Source organism: Quercus lobata, chromosome 10, assembly GCF_001633185.2.
Source record: "Quercus lobata isolate SW786 chromosome 10, ValleyOak3.0 Primary Assembly, whole genome shotgun sequence".
Taxonomy (NCBI): domain Eukaryota; kingdom Viridiplantae; phylum Streptophyta; class Magnoliopsida; order Fagales; family Fagaceae; genus Quercus; species Quercus lobata.
In genome coordinates, this window is record NC_044913.1 from 58392423 (window position 1) to 58408671 (window position 16249).

Here is a 16249-nt window from a genome sequence, read left to right on the forward strand (position 1 = left end):
CTCTTTTACATAATTAAACATATTAAAAGTTAATGAAATCTCATACGTATTATTGTTTTTAATTTTTTTTTAAAAAAAATCTAATACATGATTAAACTTACCAAAAAAGATTATAAATACTCATAAGGTGGATTTTTTCTTTAAAAAAATTAATTAAAAAAGCCACAAAAGCAATTACAATTCTTAAATGCACATTTTGCCCAAAATGCCAGAATTTCGTTGAAATGGCCAATATAGGCTAGAATTTGGACCAAGATAAAATAAGGGTTTAGTGTATCATTTTATATATTAGAACATGATATTCCAACTAGAATAGCCAGAATAAAATATACGGTAAAATATTGGATCAAATAAAAAGTATCTAAATTTAAACAAGTCACTATTTTTTAGTTCTATAAAAAATCAACATAGTAGTAGGTTCCAGTTAGCTCAACTGGTAAAATTTCTTCTTATCGAATAAGAAATCTGATACTCGAACCCCAACTATTTCATAAACTAATTGGTGTCTTAATTTGATCATACAAATAAATCAATATAGAGTAGAATCCATAAGGTGAAATTCTATTTTATCTAATATATATATCTATATATATATCTCAATATGAGTTTTGGTTAACCCATGAGCCCTCTCTCTCTCTCTCTCTCTCTACTTAGATATTAAAACAAATAAATTTTCTTGGGGAAAATATTAATAATAATTTAATCAACTAATTAGTAACATAAAAATTGATGAATGCTTGCCACATCCCTCATGGCAGCTCAAGTTGCGTTAATCCCTGCTCAGTTTGCATTAGAATGATGTCTGTTATTAGGAATAAGTTGTGTTTATAATTTTTTGAAGTTTTACTATTAATTAAGCGAAGTTTCTCTCATTCAAAAACTTCTTGTATGACCGTAACATAGACAAGTATGCTTAGGTGAATTATGTTCTTGCAGCAATTTTTATTTTTCTTTTGGCCATCATAATGAGCATCTACATTTCACTTCTTTGAATTATTCTTGTATCACTTTTGGATGAAAAGACCTAGGTTTTAATAATGAGCATTGTTATTATACTGGAAGGAAGTAAGAGCACCACAATATCTAGGGAATAGAAAACCAAGTGAGAACCAATATCTCTGACTTAACTACAACAATAGAGATGCATTTTTTTCACAAAATTGTAGCCTGGCAGTCATAAGTACCCTTTCAGATACCTAATATTTTTGAAAGAAATGTACTAATCATGGACATATGAAAGTTCATTTTAGTATTCACGAACTGAACAGGAAAATCTTTACAAATATTTGATTTCTTCAAAATGTGCTGGACGAATCATGGACACTATCTAACCTCTGTACACCTCTAAACATTACAAAAGATATTAGATATATACAAAGCCTAGATTAGCTGTTCGGCAAGAGGATAACAAGAAGAAATGTATTTAATAACTTTTTACACAGCTAAGTCTTAATTGCAGCTCATCAAGAACTTCCGCTTTCACAGAAGTTGTAAAAGAAATTGGATTGGGTATATTCAGAGTCAGATTGACTGAGTTTGGTCCCACTTGATGCCTATTTCCACTAAAATCTAGCTTTACTCAAACACCCTCCAAGTTCTAGAACATTAAGAGAGGAAAAGATTGTTTCAGATGAGAGACTCCCTTGGAAATTAGGTACAGCCAGAATGGTCACAACTGGATGATAGTAAAATAACACTACGTGCAATACTTCATATTGTATTGACATACGTTTCTGTTGACAGCAGATAGTCTTCCCTTTCTGCAGAATTGGTTCGAAGATAGAACAAAGCAGCCACCTTCTTGGGCAATATGGATCATTGTAGCTTGCCATATCTCCCTTACTTCGGCTGTAGGTCGAAAATAAATTTCAATGCCTACATATGGCAGCATAAGTATTAAACTAAAGACTGAAAAACTATAGTTTGTAAGGAAACTCAAGAATATAAAGGGAATGCTGAACAACCCAGTTTGGACCTTATAAAAACACCTAATTGGGAAAATGGTGATGAATCATGCTAAATTATTCTATAGATATAGTAAATTATTTTACAGATAACAGCACAAGGTACACAAAAACACACAAAAGAGATTTCTTTGTATTCTACAATGACAATGTTAAATTGAATGACAAAAGAAAAGACAATAAAATAACACTCACTAGGAGTTCTTTTATTAGTAACTATGACAAGACTGTAAGTAAAAATGACAAAAGGTATACCTTCAGTATATAAAGTCAGTTCTTAGAGAAGACATTCTATTGTCGCGGCAGATGAGGTCACCTATTATCAAGATTGGAGTATTAAATACAGGCAGCAATGATGTCTCCGCTGATCAGCACACTTCACATTCTGATGCAATTGGCATTACCTTTTGATGTTTTCCAAGATACCAGCCCAGAGAATTGAAAACTAGAATGGCACTAAAGAGTGAGTATCCAGCGCTTTTAACTATTCCCTTCTGGAAAGGGACTTCATATTTACCCATTCAAGTAAAAAACTGTCAACTTTTTAGACCTGCATAAACAAACATTCAACATGGTTCAGGCACAACAAGAACAGAATTACATTTTCCAGTTGGTTATATGCATCACAAGAAAATGCATTATAGTGAGTAATAGTAAAGCTTAAAGCTGGAAGTATTGACTAGGCACAAATTTGTTCAATCTTGATTAGCAATTAGTTACCATCCCTGGTTCTTTTTTGGGTAGACTGCAAAATTAACTTATGTAACCATTGATTGAGCATTCATACCTGTATGTTCTAACTTTTTCCCTAAATTTGTGATGCCTCCCTCAATTTTTTCAATTCAGTTTGCAAATTCTCACAAAATAATCATAATTCTATGGCAAGAAAACTGCGTTGTATCTTGTTTCAACTTATCAATGACAATGGGGCTTTTAGTGTAGGAAATACAATTCAAATTGGATAAAAAGCACAGCTAGGATATTTTAGATTTTTAGTTATAGAAGATTTCATTGATAGAAGTTATTTTTTTTGGTAGAACATTGATAGAACTTTTCAGTCTTATTTCTGAGTAATACACATTAATTTTTAAGCCATATTGTATTAAATGAATAATTACAAACAAAATTCAGCTTACAGAGACTTATGTCCATTGCCTTGTCTGCAATTTGTAGGCTGTTACCCTCCATACAGGGATATGAAGTGGAGCACCCAAACAGGTTGGCCTCTTAGTTAAGACAACAAGACTGACAATAAGAGAAGACTGTAACAAAAATTTGAAAATCCATTAATTGAAGCTTACTATTATATGCTCTTTGCAGAGATTTGTAGCGGTGATTATCTGTGAAATGATTTTAACAATCAAACAGTTTGCAAGATGGCAAGGCAGCAGACGTATATCTTAGTGCATAACTTGATCTCAGGAAAAAAAAAAAAAAGCATCAAATCTCAGTTTTAAGTTGCTCTTCTTAATTGGGTTCTTCAATTTCTTACAGATGTCTGAGGACCGGATATCATAGTTTATGCCATTGATTAGTACTAAAATTTGAACATTCAAAAGAAGATATATATGATCATAATCAGTATGTAAGGGTAATCCTTGATGTGTACCTCATAATCTAGAAAAATGCTGAAGTCACTGCAACAGAGACTTTAACTTAGGAAACCAAAACATAGGATTTAAACAGCGGACAAATTGTCAGGAATCCTGTATATTCCAGGAAAAAAAGGAGTTATTTATGATTATATATATAGGAGATAGAAGCAAACTTGGTGAAAAGTGTAAATGCTGGAAAAGCCTAGGCCTTACTTGATTCATTGACACTTGCAGGTACATTCAAGTCATGGTTCCAGCTAACCTACAACCAGAAGTCTTTTAGGAAAAAATAAAAAGAAAGAAAACTGAAGACAATAAAATTAGCTTAGCTTGAGAATAAATGTAATTGCAATTATGAAGTAATCCAATGATGAGTAAAACAGCTTACCCAACATTATAATTTGATCTCAAAAGAAAAAAGATGTTAACCTTCTCATTTGATGTGATTTGAATCTCAAGTTATACTTCCTTATAGTGCACACTGCACAGCAAACCAGACTTTAAGTTCATCTACAAATCTGTTTAAAATAGAGTAAATAATTTGTCTCTAAGTATTTCGCATGTTTAAAACTAACTTCAAATGAATTCGTAACATTAATTAACTTTAGAGAAGCTTGAAATATGAATAATGAAAAAGACCTATTTAATCCGAAATTGGTTAGTGAAAACTTAACAGTGAAGACAATGTAATAGTAACTAAAGAGCCCTAATCAATACATTGTTGGTAGACCAGAATACACACACACACACAAATAATCTCAAGAAGTTTAGAATTGATTGTTCAAACAAAAATACTTGATTTTTGTTGTTGGATGGAAAATTTGAAGATCTAAGAATGCTATGCAGAAAAATGTGCTACTCTATATGAGCACACAATTTTGAACAAAAATTATGGAAATTAAAAATTAAGTGCATAAGCTAGTCCATTCAAAGTAATATATTAAACCTAAGGACATTTGAGCAAAAATACCGATTTTAGATTCTTTAAGCTTAGCATAGGAGTCAAAAGTTTGTCTAGATAATTGGAACATGGGCAATCTTGATCAATCTATGCTGAAGTACATAACCTCTATTTGGGAAATGAAGGATTACCAGCATGGCATCATCTGTTATTTAGTGAGGCACCACACCCATGCCGGTAGATATCTCAACTTCTTGCAACTGTTTATAGACATCTCATCAACTAAATAAAGGTTCTGCAACTATAGTGGAAAGTCATCCACTCTTGTTTACTCTTTCTGATTTCAAAATATCATACTTGCGATTGTTGAAGTAGATGAGGCAGCAACTTGAGCTTAGGCACACATAATGTTTGATTTGTGTGTAGCCTGAAATGTCGGACATGCTTTACAAAAATTAAAAGGCTCCACTAAGAATACATCAACTAATTTTTCTGTCTTATATAGATCTAGATTATTCAACCAAACTCAGATAACACCCCAATGCAGGGTTAGTATTAAGGGCATTTACTTTTGAAACTCCAAAGAGAATCTAACGTGGAATTGGGAAGGTTTGTTTTCCATTGACTGGATATGAGAATCTTAAGTAATAGGGAAAACTTAGATTTCACAATCTGTAATCCAAGAATAAATCCATGTATGTCATCAGAAATGGAAAAGAAAAAGGTTTCAAAATGAAAAACATGGAAAAGAGCAAATTAAGAAATCTGTACATGATTCTGAAGAATTCCATATAACAAGAACAAGGTCATCAACACTCCCTATTGCTGTCAATTTTCCACTGAAATATAAAGAAACAATAAATTTGAAAAGCATAACAATTTTAGTGAACAGTATACAAAGTTGAGAATAGGAAAAAAAATATTGATAATAAAATTTTTTGGAAGAGAGACAATAGAAGAGAAGAAGAGAACTCACAAATTTTAGTGAGAGGAAAAAAAAAAAGCACTGGAATCAATTTGTAAGTCTACCTTTTGTGATTTCTGGATTATGACCAATCTTTTGTTTGTAATCTAAGGCTTCACAAGATTATAAGTTAAAATAAATCCTCAACCACTGTGCCAAATCTTCCACTTAGGTTTCAATTGAGAGGGATCGCACCTTTCTTTACTGGAAGGTAGTGCATTCTTGTTCTTGGGTTTCATTTCTTGAAAAGATATGAAGCTGCCCCACTATTGTTGCAGAAGCTGCAAGAAAACAAACATGTTACTTTTTGAATAAAAAGAAATTAAACACATTAGCTCTTGCATGAGAACCTCAAATCCACGAAGGGTTCCTTGAATTCATAAATTCAAAGGGCTTTATGAAAGAATTTACCCGAAAAGCACATTTGATCATGGCTGAAGGCTATGAGTTTTACTCCCAGCACCATTTCCCTTCATGTCACCTAATTTCACACAATTTTGCCGTGATCTCCAATGACTTCTAATAGTACTTTTCTACTTCTTGAATTTCCCGCACACTGACTTCTAATGAGCTCTGTTCTACATCACCCACCACTCTAGAAAGGTTCCAACATCATTAACATTTAGTGACTCCAACTAATGATATAAATAGGTATCAATATAAAAAAGATGGAAGTGACATTTACTCACCATAAACTTTTGAAGGAATTTATAATAAGTAGGGGAAGAAAATGAATGGTTCCTATCCTTACTGCCCTGACTAAGTTCAGAAGGAAATCTCATATTCCATCTTTTCCCTGCCTTTGCCTTCATCAAGAAGAGCACATTATGGAAAGTATTGATGTAAAGAGTCTATTTTTCATTTTTGAATATGACATAGATGCTTGGTAATTACCGATCCTTAATTGTATTTCAAAATTCTAGCATTATGTTTATAATGCTCAGTGCATTCTAACTTTTTCAGAAAGGAGAGAAATTATTGATCAAGTTATTAAAAGTATATTAGAAAACCTAATGATTGGCTAAAGCTCTATAACATATAATATTGGGAAAATAAAAATAATTTTGTGGGAATTAAAACTTTCTCGATGACACTTATGCAAGCATTATTATAATAATTTTAAAATAAAATAAAAACCCATTTTTATGCATTCTATTATGTTGGGGGAAGGGCAGGAAAAAAGAAAATAACAAAACCTTCACAATAAAGAGAATTAGATAGCTGAAGTACCCAAACTTGTTTGCACATTAGAGGACCTAAGTTGAAAGTACCACGTCTTCCTACAGAAACATTATGCCCAAAGTATGTGAAAAACTTGAAGAAAGTAAAATGTTATGTAAGAAATAGCAAATAATTTATGAATAAAAATCCCCTATTTTATTCTAATATGAAAAAAAAAATACTAGTATTAGAGAAGAGAGAGAGTAGAAAGTCAGTTTTGGATGGACTTACCACCAACCTTTCCTGATATCACATAAACTTCAAGATGCTACTAGAAAACCTGAGGCTTTACATTTGCCACATCCTTCCTCTTGACGATGTAATAATGTGGTGAGGCATTGTATGGATGCACATGCATCAGCTTTGTTCAATCACATAATTCCTATATGTTGCTCCTAAATAGAATCTTCCCCTAGGACCATCAGCAATAGATAAAAGTTAAAACAATTATAATATATATAATTATTATTCTGAATAACCTTCTCAAATGAAAACATTGCGGTAGCACATGAACCAAGCACAAATGATTCCTTAGTTTATTGTTATTAGTGTATGTGGCTTGAGATTAATATCCAATAATTTGGCGTTTATTTTATTGAGCTAAATCACTAGTCTAGTTTATTGTAATTAACATATGGAAGAGTATAAAGCTTCAAGCTCCTCAAAATCTGAACCCATCATGAATAAGGAACTTTTATATGATATTGAAATCTCAAATGCTAAGAGGTCGAGTCTTGGTGGGATGGCAAGTGCCTTTCTTCAAAACAATAAGTCGTGAGTTCGAGTTTGGGAATTACAAAAAGTGCTAAGAAAAAAAAATATGAGGTTGGAGATGATTTACTAAGTTTAGTTACCTTCAAATCTAAATTTTATTATTACAAAATGGTGGTCTCAATTGTTGGGATATGGACAAAATGAGATTTCATGTGTTCTTGGCCCAGTTGACTAATAGAATACAACCAACACTAATGCCAAAATAATTTCATAAGAATACTGGGAAAATTTTTTCTTCATCTTTTTCTAAATAAAAAGTTAGAGAATGTTGTAGAAAAAATGATAGTGAAGAAGGGATCTTTGGAATGAATGGCATATTATTTGGAATGAATTAATACTTCATAAACAAGAAGATATGTGAAAAACTTACCAACTTTGACGAACTTCTATTAAACTCCATAAAATTAATTAAATGTTCTTCCAACTGAATATAATATAGTTTGGACTGCATATCAAGGCAATGATTTAATTCATATAATAAGAAATAGATTAAAAATAAGATCAGAGGAAAGCAAACAAAGAAAGGAAGACATTAGGGAAATTATGAATGTAATTAGTTGATTTGAAGTAGAGTATTAGAGAAGAGAAGAGGATTAAGTTTGAGATAACTGACCACACATTGTTGTGATAGTATGTGTGTGAACTTCAAACAGCTTCCTCTTTAATTCAATCCTCGTCATTGGACCAGAATTGGTCAATAACTCTCAGAACTTCTATCATTTATCTTGAGGCAGTTATGAATGAATAGGTGTTGCAATTTGGTGTGCTGTTACATGGCATCCACTTTAGGCCAGATAAAAAAGGTTCTTGCGTCCAAATAAGTACAAAGTGTTGAAGAGGGAAAAGGTTGCCCAACCACTCTGGCAAATTTTACATTTCATAATATCAACAAATTTACTAAATAATAGTTGAAATAAAGAACCACCAAAGGATAGATGTTGTTAGAAGGGTGAAATCAGAGGAAACGAAAATGAGATTTGGGGGAACTCACCAATTTTTGATGAACTTCAACCAGATAACACTCAAATCAACACTCCATTAGACCGGGAGCAATCATTAACCATTCTGGCAGCAACCAATAAAAAATATCCAGCTTTTACTGTAAAGTGAGCATAACATGGTAATAACTTCTGGCAAATTATCGACCACTCTGAATAACACCGGAGAGCATCTCTTTAGTAAGGGATTAGATCTCTTCCTTTGCTGCCCAAAAGTAGCATTCTTGTACCCAAAATTCAGCTCTTGAAGAGAGAGAAAAAATTTAATCATGCACCAAATCAGAAGCTTCCATTGAGAGCTCATCTGCACAGCTCAAAAATATGATGCCTCCTAAGAATGCACCTAGTTGTCAAAGTTTGGCTGATTGAAATAAGGGCTTTAGAATGGTGAAGAATCCTGTGCCAAATCAGAAGCCACGGTTGGCTCTTATATCAAAGAAATACTATGTACTACTCTAGTGGCTTAAATATTTTGAAATATTGTCTAAGGAAGGATGCATTGCCATGAACAAGATTTACAAACTAGATGCACACAATATAGATACAACACTACCAAGATTTACAAATTCACTTTTAAAAATTTTTGAATTTGAAGTATTAGAAACAAATAATTTTTGAATTTAAGTATTATAAACAAAGAATCACGCTTGCATTTTGACATGTTAGAAAAGAAATAATGCCTTGGACAAAAGTAGAAATTTAAATACCTGAACTTGTGTGTCAGATAAATACATTTCAGCCCCCAATTGGATAACAACCATCAAATAACCTAAATATGTGAAAGTGAGTACATGCTGGGACAGAAAAATGAGAAATCTAAAAGAGAAAAGGAAGAACATGAATTGTTTCTATCCTTACTGCCCTGACTTAGTTCAGCAGGAAATATTATATTCCATCTTTTCGCTGCCTTCACTTTCATCAAGAAGAGCACATTATGACTAGTATTGCTGTAAAGTGTCTATTTTTCATTTTTGAATATGACATAGGTGCTTGGTAATAAGCAATCCTTAATTGTATTTCAAAATTCTTGCATTATGTTTATTATGCTCAGCGCATTCTAACTTTTTAAAAAAAAGAGAGCAATTATTGATCAAGTTGTTAAAAGTATATAAAAAAATCTAATGATTGGCTAAAGCTCAAGAAAATATAATATTGGAAAAATAACAATAATTTTGGGGGAATTAAAACTTTCTCAATGACACTTACGCAAGCACTATCATAATACATAATCCATTTTCATTCATTATATTATGTTGGGGGAAGGGCAAGAAAAAAGAAAACAACAAAACCTTCACAAGAAAGAGAATCAGGCAGTTGAAGTACCCAAACCTGTTCACGCATTAGAGGACCTAGGTTAAAATACTACCACGTCTTCCTACAGACAAGTAATGCCCAAATTATGTGAAAAACTTGAAGAAAGTAAATATTTTATGGAAGCAAAAGAAAAAAAAATTATGAATAAAAATTTTCTATTTTATTCTAATATGAAAAAAAAAACATTTCTAGCATTAGAGAGGAGAGAGTAGAAAGTCAGTTTTGGATGGACTTACCACCAACATTTCCTGATATCACATAAACTTCCTCTTGATGATGTAATAATGCAGTGAGGCATTGTATGGGAGCACATTCATCAGCTTTGTTCAATCATAAATTAATTAATTGTTCTTCCAACTGAATATAATAGAATTTGACCTGCACATCAAGGCAATATATTTAATTAATAAATAAGAAATAGATTAAAAAAGATTAGAGGAAAGCAAATAAAGAAAGGAAGACATTAGGGAAATTGTGAATGTAATTAGTTGATTTAAAGCAGAGTATCAGAGAAGAAAAGAGGATTAAGTTTAAGATAACTGACCACACACATTGTTGTAATAATATATGTGTTAACTTCAAACAGCTTCCTCTTTAATCCATTCCCTGTCATTGGACCAGAATTGGCTGATACTCTCAGCACTTCTATCATTTAACTTGAGGCAGTTATGAATGAATAGGTGTTGCAAATTGGTGAGCCAATACATGGCATCCACTTGCATCCAAATAAGTACCAAATGTTGAAGAGAGAAAAGGTTTCCCAACCACTCTGCCAATTTTACAGTCAATATATAAACAAATTCAGTAAACAGTAGATGGATTAAAGAAACAAGAGGGGTAGATTTTATTAAAAAGGTGATATCAGAGGAAAAGAAGATGAGATTTTGGGGGAACTCACTAATTTTGATGAACTTCACTCAGATAGTAATTCAACAACCGTCAACCATTCTGACAGCAACCAACAAGAAATATTCAGCTTTTACCGTAAAGTGAGCATCTCTTTAGTAAGGGATTGGTCCACTTCCTCTGTTCCCTGAAAGCAGAATTCTTGTACCCAAAATTCAGATCTTGGAGAGAGAAAAAGTTAACCCTGTGCCAAATCAAAAGCTACCATTGACGCCTCATATCTGCAGCATAAAGATCCTCAAAATATGACTCCTCCAACTAAGAATGTGCTTAGGTGTTAAAGTTTGGCTGATTGAAAACTGGGGCTAGAATGGCGAAGAATCCTCTGCCAAATCATAAGCTACCATTAACACTTACATCAAAGAAATGCTAAGTAGCACTAGTGGCTTATATATTTTGAAATATAGTCTAAGGATGCATTGCCATGAACAATATACACTACATATATCAGAAAACGAACACAAAACAGATGCAACGCTACCAAAATTTACAAACTCATTTTTTTTTTTTTTTAAAGTATTAGAAACAAATAATTTTTGAATTTAAGAATTATAAACAAAGAATTACGCTAGCATTTTGTTATGTTGGAAAAGAAATAACACCTGAACTTGGCCCCCAATTGGATAACAACCATCAAATAACCTAAATTTGTGAAATAGAGTATATAAAAGAGAAGTGGAAGAATAGGAGATGGACTTACCACATTGTTTTTGTATTACTTTGACCAAAAACATCTTCAACTTCTCTAATTTGGTGAGCGGCCCTTGGATTTTGATCATTTGCAGCTCTTGAAGAGAACTTTCCTTTCTCTTTCTTTTTTTCCCTGTGAGAGAATTAAGGAATAAATCAAATTAAAGAAAAAATCTATGCGTAATCTTTGATAATTGTCTGTTTGATTAATTCAATATGAGAAAACTTACCACTCTGATCTGTCTTGGACCAATATGCACAACTACCCTTTAATCCGTTCCCAGTCGATCTTGATATTTGGAATATGGGCAATTTTGAGCCACTCTGCGCCGCTTCCCTTCACACATCTTTCCTTTAATTTGGGGCAATCATTAATATTTAATTGGGTGAGGTGTTGCATGGCTCCCGCTGTTGGCAGATACATCAGGTTCATGCATTCCCCAAGATACAACTGTCGAACAGAAGAAAGGTTGCCCAACCACTCAGGCAAAGCTTCCATCTGGTCAAAATTCTCTATCCAGAGGTGTGTTAGGGCAGTAAATCGTTGAATATCTTCTGGGAGAGAGTTGAGTTTAGCCCATCCATTCAATTCTAGTTTTTCAAGGGATGCGTGTTGGATGGAACTGAGACTAGGGAAAGCATCCCACTCCTCACAAAACCCACCAATTTTCAAAACCTTCAAGCGGGTGAGGCAGTCTAACCCATCTGGCAAACCCATCAATCTTTTACAAGATGTAATTGTTAAAGAGGAAAGTGAATGCAAATCCTGTAGATTTGGAATTGATATCAGATTAGGACACTCATCTATCTCCAATGACGATAGCGATATACATGATTGGAGACCGATTGGTAGAACTTCATCACTACACGATATCGCTAGGGTTCGAAGAAGTAACGCCACACCTTTTATACTTGGAAAGGACCTCAGATTAGGACAATTTCTTACCTCGAAATTCTCAAGGGAACGAAGGGTGTGCAGTCCATCGGGCAAATAACTCAATTTCTCACAGTCTGATATTTCCAGTGACCGAAGAGAAGTGTAGAAGCCCCATACATCCCCATGTGGTGATAGGGATACCAAATCATCACAACTCCATATCTCCAAAGACATAAGACTTGAATTATTTTTCAATAACTGCTCTGGCAAAGAAGCAAGTTCTGAAATTCGCCGAATATCGAGAGACGTTAGTGTGGTAAGCTTGCTGCTAATTTTTTCAAATGTCGTGCTATTGGATTGGGAAATTTCTAATTTCTCAAGAGAAGGAAAATGACATGGAGCACTTTTCAGTTGCGCACAGAAACGAATGGTCAAATTCTTAAGGCAAGGAAACACCGTTACCGTTGTTGTTGGCTCCATCGCATCCGTCCATTCAACTAGATTTGGCATGCACCACAATTGAAGACTTTTCAAACACGGGAACAATATTTTGTCGTAACCACCATCATTATAGTTGCCGTAAAACTCGGTTCCTATAGATCTTACATTATCCATACCATATATAAAAAGATCCCTAAGACAAGGTAGAAGCCCGAGAGTGGGAAGAACCTCACATTTCTTGCAATTAGTTAAATTGATATTAATCAAATTGTCATATAGCAAAAAGCCATCCCTTGCATCATGACTTGTCAACATCCATGATGGGAATTTCTCCCCTCCAAAACCTTCAATTGTTAAGCTCTTCAAATATCGGTGAGGTTGGAGTCCTTCCAACACCTCTTCATCATTATTGTGGTTGCCTTCTCTATTCTCACTCCAGTAAAATCCCAACTCGTATACTTTGGCCTTTTCTACTAATTTGGCGTTTTTGGAGGCTTCTTTATCTTTCACATGCTCTAGCCTACGAATGTGTAATTCTCCTTTTAGTTGATTTAAGCGTCCCAATTCTTCGATCTGAAAACCTGTGCTTTGACCCACAATGAAACATTGCAAAGTTTGCAGACAAGTCAACTGCCCTAAGCCTTGAGGTGTTCGCCCAATTTCATAATCATCAAAATAAATATGTCTCAAATTAATCAAATTTTTTAGATCTTCTGGAAACTCTTTGAGATTATTACAACCTTCAACTCTTAAAGTTTGCAAATTGTAGAGCTTGGTGATGGCCTTTGGTAACACTTTGATGTAGGTACTTGAGATGCAGAGAAGTCTCAAATGTATTAATAGGCCAATTGAACTTGGCAATTCTTTTATACTGTTTCCATATAATTTTAAAACACGCAAGCATTCAAAATTGAATATTGTGTTGCCAAGTGCAGCATTTTCTAAAATAAATGTGCGCAATTTCCAGACACCATCTTTTAAAAATGGAATTCTTGGTATAGTTTTGCCTTTAGGTTGGATCACCAAACGTCGTACAAGGCTGATATCATCTCCCAAATCCTCATTTAAAATTAGGGTCTCTGATTTTGATACTGAGAGAGCTAGATCATGTACCAAATCATGCATCTTACATATGAAAATATTATCATATTCATCCTTTTCCTCATCTTGGAATAAGGAATTTGCCAATAAGATATCAAAACACCTATTACCAATATCCTCCATCACTTGACAACCTCCTAGAGATGATTGAAGGAACCCTTCAGCCATCCAAAGCTGAATTAATTCTTCCTTATTAATCCTATAATCTTTAGGGAAAATTGAACAATATGCAAAACATTGTTTAAGAGATGGTGGTGAAAGATGATCAAAGCTTAATTTTAATATTGGCAACATTTCATTACTATCATTTAGCGAATTCCAAATTTCATTGTTTTGAATTGCTAACCATTCACTTTTTTCCCTTTTATGAGACATCGTCCCTCCTATGACTTTTGCAGCTAATGGGACCCCTCCACATTTTTTGGCAATATCCCTTCCAATAGCCTCTAAATCATGAGTTTGTGGAACTCTTTCATTAAGAGCTACTTTTTTCTTAATTATGGACCAGCATTCATCTTCTGATAGTTTTTTCAAGTTATTTTGTGGAAGTGTCATTGTGATTTTGGCCACTTTATCACTACGAGTTGTTAAAATAATGCTATTTCCCGCATTCGGAGTAATTCCTAATAGGCAACTCCTTAAAGAATCCCATTTCACAGATTCTTCATTCCATACATCATCAAGAATTAGAAGATATCTTTTGCCTTGCAACTCCTTTTTAAGGCATTCTAATATTGTATTCTTATTTTCTAATGTGCTTGAGTTATGGGTAAGGGATTCTAAAGCCTCTCTTAAAATCCTTTTATCATTGAAATCATCAGAGATACATACCCATATTGTCTTATCAAAATGTCTCTTTACTAACTCATGATTGTACACTAGTTTTGCTATAGTTGTTTTTCCCAAACCTGCCATTCCTACAATAGGAATGACTGAGAGTTGTTGATTGGTTGCACTAAGGAGCAAGTCTACGATTTCTAAGACTTGATCTTCCCTTCCTACAATTTCCGAATTATCAACAGAGGAGTCTGTCTCTCGATTTGGGATTATCTCAGGCTTTGCATTTACTAGTTTTGCTCTAGTAAGTCCGAATCCATTTGCATCTTCATTAATCTTTTTTAGCGATTCACTAATAGTCTTAACTTTGTTGCCCATCTTGATACGAAATGCAATGGGGTTTGAAAATGAAAAGAAGAAGCATACCTTTCTCTTCATTTGATTTCGGATCTCTACCTTTCGCCGGAGAATCTCGTACGCAAGCTCATCCAGCACGTCATCAGCATCATAAGCAAGGTCTTTAAGCCTCCGCAGCCAAAGCCTCACGGCCTCTTCTCTTGCTTGCCTTCTCTCTGCATCAGCCAGCACAGATTGAATCAACTCTACTGACTCACGAAGCCGTGTCAGCTCATCATTGAAACCCCAGAAAAGGCCGATCTGCTCAGTAACAAGTGGTATCAGCTTGCTTAGTATTTCCTTAGCAACATCAGTAAGGACAGCCTCAGCCATGTTTTCTTTGGTACGTACTCAGGTAAAAGTCAGAAATAAGCTAGAAATATTTGGAAACTATAGAGGAATCAGGATGGTAAAGACTAACAGCAAAAATATTTATATAGAAGTGAGGAACAACCACTTGCACCGTCTATTACGCTCTTCTGAAATGGGGACATTAGCTTGTGAGAGAGCTAGTGCACCATCATTAATTAAATATTTATCCGTGGGCCAATGCATATACATATTAGTCAGATTCAAAACACATATGTAGTCAGTCAACAAAGTTCATTGATGTACTAAAACAATAGAGCAGTTGAAGTTGATAATATCGAAATAGCTCACCCCCATTTGCAGTCTTGCATGTGAATTACGGTCCACAACTATCTTCTTTATATATAGATTCACATTATAAGAGAATCAATACAAAACACTCAGTCAAGAGAACTAAAGTATAATACAAAATTAAAATATCTGGCCACCATCTACTTCAATCTTTCTTAATATCATTATGATAATGTGTGAAATGTAGTGTTGAAGCTAGTGTGTAGGGAGTCGTAATGAAATTACTCTTTGAGATCTTCTTCAATTGCTCAATGTATACCATGCAGTAAAGCTAAGTCTATCATAATATATGACTCATTCTCATCAGCTATCAATGAATTTGCAAAAGAAATTTAAGATACGCGAGATACCTCAGGCTCTCAGCAATGTTTTGTTTGATGATTGAATATTTCAGAAATAAATTGAAAGTATTTCAAAATCATAGAAGAAATTGTGATGTCGTATTATTACATTGATAGAATAGAGAATCACATCAACTTGCACACGTGCCTTGGGGTTCTCTCTGTCTCTTTTATCCAAATTGAAATTAATGGGGACATAACCATGTGATTGTGCCAGTTAATCATCATTAAATATTGTTCCAACATGCGTTCACATTTTGAGTTTTGATAGACTCAATACTCATGGTAGATAAGCCGACAAAGTTAATTAAAAAACAATATTACTGCAG

The 16249-nt window shown here is 33.8% G+C and overlaps 1 protein-coding gene and 2 long non-coding RNA genes across 34 annotated transcripts; all 3 read right to left on the bottom strand.

Annotated features, from left to right (window-relative positions):
- Positions 1 to 1356: 1356 nt before the first annotated feature.
- On the bottom strand, positions 1357 to 8049 carry LOC115965801. 32 transcript variants are annotated; one of them, XR_004086160.1, is made up of 12 exons: positions 8033 to 8049; positions 7790 to 7864; positions 6877 to 7057; positions 5836 to 6704; positions 5437 to 5705; positions 5232 to 5299; positions 3948 to 4077; positions 3773 to 3821; positions 3574 to 3670; positions 3101 to 3226; positions 2220 to 2514; positions 1357 to 1875 (listed from the first exon to the last, which is right to left on the bottom strand). It is a non-coding gene; the product is annotated as an uncharacterized LOC115965801 (long non-coding RNA). The 32 variants fall into 32 exon arrangements; XR_004086189.1 differs by lacking the exon at positions 8033 to 8049 and having other exon boundaries at positions 2220 to 2280; positions 2369 to 2514; positions 7790 to 8006; XR_004086175.1 differs by lacking the exon at positions 8033 to 8049 and having other exon boundaries at positions 5437 to 5531; positions 5620 to 5705; positions 7790 to 8005.
- A 210-nt stretch (positions 8050 to 8259) lies between these two features.
- On the bottom strand, positions 8260 to 9256 carry LOC115965805. The gene is made up of 3 exons (XR_004086195.1): positions 9125 to 9256; positions 8411 to 8721; positions 8260 to 8279 (listed from the first exon to the last, which is right to left on the bottom strand). It is a non-coding gene; the product is annotated as an uncharacterized LOC115965805 (long non-coding RNA).
- Positions 9257 to 10309: 1053 nt separating this feature from the next.
- On the bottom strand, positions 10310 to 15252 carry LOC115965081 (putative disease resistance protein RGA4). Its single transcript, XM_031084285.1, has 3 exons — positions 11594 to 15252; positions 11357 to 11460; positions 10310 to 10500 (listed from the first exon to the last, which is right to left on the bottom strand). Exons 1-3 carry the CDS (start codon positions 15250 to 15252, stop codon positions 10310 to 10312), a joined length of 3954 nt encoding a protein of 1317 aa, XP_030940145.1.
- Positions 15253 to 16249: the final 997 nt, after the last annotated feature.

What these genes read in the sequence shown, in the direction of transcription:
- LOC115965081 (XM_031084285.1), bottom strand. Translation starts at nt 15,252, where the DNA reads ATGGCTGAGGCTGTCCTTACTGATGTTGCTAAGGAAATACTAAGCAAG. An exon ending in GACTGGGAACGGATTAAAGG is followed by an intron (nt 11,461 to 11,593) that starts GTAGTTGTGCAT and finishes ATTCTCTCACAG; the next exon opens with GGAAAAAAAGAAAGAGAAAG. An exon ending in TGAAGATGTTTTTGGTCAAA is followed by an intron (nt 10,501 to 11,356) that starts GTAATACAAAAA and finishes TAAAATTGGCAG; the next exon opens with AGTGGTTGGGAAACCTTTTC.